General features: G+C 42.6%; 1 protein-coding gene across 1 annotated transcript in view; it reads left to right on the top strand.

Moving 5' to 3' along the window:
* Positions 1-5,964, top strand: part of LOC116686198 (set1/Ash2 histone methyltransferase complex subunit ASH2) — a 38,030-nt gene that overhangs the window by 13,116 nt on the left and 18,950 nt on the right. The window contains exons 11-16 of the mRNA XM_032511176.1: positions 228-445; positions 1,501-1,668; positions 3,197-3,390; positions 4,515-4,607; positions 4,701-4,799; positions 4,906-4,965. Coding sequence (XP_032367067.1) covers positions 228-445; positions 1,501-1,668; positions 3,197-3,390; positions 4,515-4,607; positions 4,701-4,799; positions 4,906-4,965 — 832 coding nt within the window. The remainder of the gene's footprint in view (positions 1-227; positions 446-1,500; positions 1,669-3,196; positions 3,391-4,514; positions 4,608-4,700; positions 4,800-4,905; positions 4,966-5,964) is intronic.

Genomic DNA, 5,964 nt, shown 5'->3' with positions numbered 1-5,964 from the left:
TTCCTGTTCTGCAGAAACATAAAACATGGTTACAGCACGTCAGGACAGACATCAATACAAGACATCGATATGGAAAAATAAATTTAGACAACTAATACAACAATAGAGTTACATAAGGAGAAAGACATTTATACAAGACATCAGCTGGGCTGGACAGATAGGGACAGTGCAAACAAATTGACAAAGAAACAAATCAAACGTGTGCCCCTCTCCCTCCCTCGTGGCAGCGACCCCCTCTTCTCGGCCCAGCGCCTTCCTCCCCACGGCTACCCGCTGGAGCACCCCTTCAACAAGGACGGGTACCGCTACATCCTGGCCGAACCAGATCCTCACGCTCCGGACCCCGAGAAACTGGAACTGGACTGCTGGGCCGGCAAGCCCATCCCGGGGGATCTGTACCGGGCCTGTCTGTATGAGAGGGTGCTGCTGGCTCTACACGACCGAGGTACTGAAACAAGTCCAAACTCAGAAAATAACCCCAGTGTGGTCTTCCCCGTCGACAGCAACTTTTTATTTTTTTTTATTTTTTTCTGGTTCAAAATGGAAAACTTGAACCGTAGACACTTTTGTCTCTTTCATCCTCTGTTTTTGTCGATTTTTTATTTATTTATTTTTTCTGCGTTTTTTTTGGCATTTGCTGTTTTTTCTATACCACATTTCTTTTCGAAATGTCACTTTTTTATGTTTTGTCACTATTCCCGAAGTTCTTTGTCATTTTTTCCGATGTAATTCTTGATAAAAAAAAATTTCCCCTGCGCTTTTCACATTTTTGTCACTTTTTTCGACGTTCTTTTATCAACTCTTTTCTGTAAATGCCGAAAAGAATTGAAAAAAACACCCAAATTCAATGAAATTTGTGAACTGATCAGTCATTTTTCTTGTGAAGAGCATTTGGTTGAAGGATTTCACATTTCTGACATAGAAAATGTCAAATTTATTTATAAAATAATGTTCACAGAATAATGTAATGAAAGAATGTTTTCCTTGTAACTCCTTTTGAGATGAAATACCATGATTCGAGGTCATGTTTGTAAGATGTTTCTAAATGTGTCAGAGCTTAAGCCATGTGTATATCGTGTACTAGGGCTGCACAATATACCGTGTTATCCTAAAATCGCAACATCAACTGGCGCAACAAACACATCACAAAATGCTGCGACACATTGCGAAAGATCCTCAGATGTTTTATATTAATTGAAAGGAAACCTCAGTAGAACACTGCACTTTAAAATGTAACTCACTCTTTTTTTAGTGCTGCCTGTTATATATAATGTTCAATTTGTTCCACACATTTCTTTTGGAAACGATTTCCTTTCATTAGTTTTAAATTCGCCAAGCAATTTTATTGTTGTTGTTGTATTTTGTCAGAATACTGAAAGCAGCAGAACATGTGTGCACTTCAATATCTGTTAAGTTAGCACACGTGATATTGTTATCGCCATATTCAACAATGCATATTGTCCTGGTGTCGTGCAGCCCTGATGTGTGTTTGTGTTGCAGCGCCTCAGCTGAAGATCTCCGACGACCGTCTGACGGTGACCGGGGAGAAGGGCTACTCCATGGTGCGAGCGTCCCACGGCATCCGGAAGGGCTCCTGGTTCTTCGAGGTCACCGTAGAGGAGATGCCCCCGGAGACGGCCGCCCGGCTCGGCTGGTCCCAACCACTCGGTCAGTGGTGCTTCCTTCTCCTTCCCACGCAAACCTCTTTACGGCGGCTTGGAAAGTTTACACCCCCCCACGCTAAAGTTGATTAAAAAGAGGAATAAAAAAATGCCTTAATGCCTTAATTAAAAAAAAATCAGGAAAATCCAACCTTTTAAGGACACCAATTTTCTTTGTGGACGAATAATGTATCATAAATAAATAAATATTCTTCTTTAAAATACAGGGGCATAAGTATACACCCCCCTATGTTTAAATACAGGGCAATAATTAAACACCCCCTATGTTTAACATACAGGGGGCAGAGTTAGACACCCCCTATGTTAAAATACGGGACACATAGTATCCCCTAATGTATCGGGGCTAAGTATACCCCCACCTATTGGTTTAAAATACATGGGCATAAGTAGAACCACCCCCTATGTTAAAATCAGGCAAAGTCAAGCCGTTACAGACGGCTAAGATATACACCCCCCCTATGTTCAAATCAAGGTGGCATAAATTATCCCACCCCTATGTTAAAATACGGGGGCATAAGTATTTACCACCCCATAACCATGTTATAAAATCCGGGGGCATAGTATTACCCACACCCCCTATGTTAAATACACGGGGCATAATGGTTACACCCCCCCTAGTTAAATACAGGGGTCATAAGTATACACCACCCTATCCGTTACAAATACAGGGGCATAGTATACACCCCCTATGTAAAAATACAGGGGGCATAGATATTAACCCCCCTATGTAAAATTACAGGCATAAGTATTTACCCCCCTAATGGCTTAAACCAGGGGGGCATAATCTTTACACCACACCCTATGTTTAAATAACAGGAGGCATAAGTACCCACCCCCCTATAGTTAAATACAGGGGCATAAGTATTTACCCCCCCTATGGTGGAAATACCACGTGGGTGCGATAAGTATTTATCCGCCCACTATTTGTTAAATACAGGGGTCATATATTCCATGTTAAAATCACTGACTATCACCCACTATGTACAACATACAAGGTGAAAGCCTAGCAAGTAAGACACCCCACCTATGTATAAATACAGGGGAATAAGTATTACACCGCGCCCTTGTTAAAACACAGGCCTGAAGTATACCCCCACCCTATGTTTAAAATACAGGGGCAAGAAGTTACACCCCCCAATCGCATATGTTACACCCTTGTTAAAACTACGGGGCAAATATACACCCCCGTAATGTTAAAATACAGGGGCATACAGATACACCCCCCTATGTCTAAATACCAAGGGGGGCTCATATTACCACCCCCCCCTCATGTTTAACGGATACAGGGGCATAAGTATACACCCCCTATGTGGAATAAAAGTAATCCCATATCATCACCCTTTACCATACCTAGAGATTGGCATGGTTTAAGTTCAGTTACTGGTTTGAGATGAGTTTATATCTCTTTGATAGGCATGGCACAGTGAAGAAAAGACATTTTGGGACACTTAAAGAAGGCCTGGTAGAATATGTCTTGGACTGCTTTAAGATCTTTTCCTTTTTTCTTGTTGCAGGCAACCTGCAGGCGCCGCTGGGTTACGACAAGTTCAGCTACTCGTGGCGCAGCAAGAAGGGCACGCGGTTCCACCAGTCGATAGGGAAGCATTACTCCTCCAGCTACGGGCAGGGGGACACGCTGGGCTTCTTCATCGAGCTGCCGGACGCCACGGAGACCGCCAGGGCTCTGCCGGACACGTACAAGGACAAGGTAACACCCGACACACTGTGTGTTAGAGACTTTACCAAGAATGCTCAAGGTTTATACTGGTTTTATATTACAGACTTAATTGTGTTTTCATAATGTGAACTTTGCCTGTCGTTGTACACGTGTCGTCTCACACAGACTTTGAATGTCTCTGTCTTAACAGCAGGTTTCCTAATTTACTCACTTCCTATTGTGTGAGTGTCTATGTCCTCTGGATTGAACTGTTTAATCTCTCACCTCTGTTGGTTGTGTGTGGTTGTGTGTGTGTGGTGTCGTGTGTGTGTGTGTGTGTGTTGTGTGTGTGTGTGTGTGTGTGAGGTCTGAGTTGTGTTTGTGTGGTGTTGTGTGTGTGTGTGTGTGTGTGTGTGTGTGTTGTGTGGTGTGGTGTGTGTGTGTGGTGTGGTGTGTGTGTGTTGTGTGTGTGGTGTTGTGTGTCCTTTTGAACTCCAGATGTCATGCGCGTTGTCTTGTGTAGTGGGCGGCCATGTCGGTCAATCAATCTCAAGATCAAATGTATTTATATAGCACTTAACACTACCAGCAGGTATCCAAATGCTTAAACAATGAGAAAATCACAACATAAATATGAAGAGTTACATAGGAACTTAAATCATAACACGGTGTACAAAGAAACAAAAGAATGAATGCCCACCACTGCTACGTATTAAAAGCCAGACTGAACAGATATGTTTTGAGTTTGGACCTAAAAAGAGCCACATCTATAGCAGTACGTATATCAGGGGGTAACTTGTTCCAGAGTCTCGGGGCAGCAGCTGCCCCGCACACGTCTCTGCAGACATTGTGTAAACTTGCTTCACTCCGACTATGCCAAGGCTGCACTGCAGGAGAATGTTAGAGTTGGTCTGGAGATGGTCAGGTGACACTCTGACACGCTCTCCAAGTAAAAACCTGTCGTGTTTCCTGTCTTCTGTTGATTACTGGAACGAGTCTTGGTTACGAACTTGTGGGTAACTGCCAAAGTACCCGGCACTATGACAACTACACGGCAGGTGTACGAGTTCGGTACAATGGAGGGAAAAGCAAAACAAAAATGTACTAGTTTATGTCTCAGACTTTTTCCACCTAGTGTCATGAATGTCTGAGTGAACTAAATCTGCTCTTTTCAGGCACTGATCAAGTTCAAGAGCTACCTGTACTTTGAGGAAAAGGACTATGTCGACAAAGCGGAGAAAAGCCTGAAGTCGATGAGCTCCAGCAGGGTGAGAAGTCCTCTTGAGACATAAAATCGGGCCAGAAGACCTGGCGCTGTTTTGCTGCCGTTAACTCGAGAATCCTTTTTGTTTTTTTCCCAGATGATTTTCTATAAAAACGGAGTGAGCCAAGGCGTAGCCTTTGAAAACCTGTTTGAAGGCATGTACTTCCCTGCCATCTCACTCTACAAGAGCTGCACGGTCAGTACCCGACTTGTGTTTTTGTTGTTGTATTTTGTCGGTTTATTTTAGTTGGCTAAACTTCACCCCCCCCACCCACACTCTCTCTCACTCTCTTTCCTTCCAGGTGTCGGTTAACTTTGGGCCACATTTCAAACACCCTCCGAAGGAGCTGAAGTACCAGCCGGTGAGAGCTTCACTAAATCGAATCCAAATTGATTTATTAAACATTTAAAAACAACAACAGCTGACCCAAAAGTGCTGTACAATCGGAGAATACAAATACATACAAAGAACACAAAAAACAACACAGGGACCCCCCCCCCACAAAAAATGGTTTAGCCCAGTGGCAAGTGTCTTTTTCTGAGAAGGGCCGGGCGAGAGCCAGTGATAACATAACAGAATCATGGACGGAATCGTGAAATTGAGAATTAAAAAAAAGATAAAGTTATATTATGTTATAAAAACAAAGGAAGATAATAACGTTATTGACACAATGGACATCATACAAACAACACACTTCTATAACAATGCCTCTAAACTATATCATAGTATAAAGAATGAAAATGTGTTTTAATGCGAGATTTAAAGATCTCGGCTGTAGTGGAAGTCTGTTCCAGAGTCTAGGGTCATAAGAACAAAAAGGAACTGATTAGATGTTCTTAGGTTCCTGGAGGAGTGATGTAGGAAAAGGGGATCAGCAATGTATTCATGTAATGCCTTAAAAACAAGTAACATTACCTTAAAATCTATTCTATATTTGGGAGATGTGGTCCCTCCTTCTCGTACCAGTCAACACTCTAGCAGCTGCATTCTGGACAAGCTGCAGGCGTGATGAAGACGACTGCCAAATCCCAGAATTCAAGGAAGGCGAGGCAAAATAAGAGCATGAATAACAGTCTCCAAGTCCTTAAAACAGAGGCAGGATTTTAGTTTAGCCATAGTCCTGAGATGAAAGTCTCCCCGGTGCTTCAGCCTTGATCTCAGGACAACAAGGAGAACTAGAAAATTCCGCGAAATTTTTTATCAGTGTGCCTACTACCTGGGGCACATCTGAATAGCAATAAAACTATAATAATAATAATAATAAGTGTTGAGTGTGTTATCCCTTCAGAGATATAACTTTTTAAAACCTATTTAAGACCTTTCTGTTTCCCAGAAACAGCTATGACGTAGCTAGCGCTAA

The sequence above is a fragment of the Etheostoma spectabile genome, unplaced genomic scaffold, assembly GCF_008692095.1.
Source record: "Etheostoma spectabile isolate EspeVRDwgs_2016 unplaced genomic scaffold, UIUC_Espe_1.0 scaffold325, whole genome shotgun sequence".
NCBI lineage: Eukaryota > Metazoa > Chordata > Actinopteri > Perciformes > Percidae > Etheostoma > Etheostoma spectabile.
This window is presented reverse-complemented; position numbering and strand designations above follow the sequence as displayed.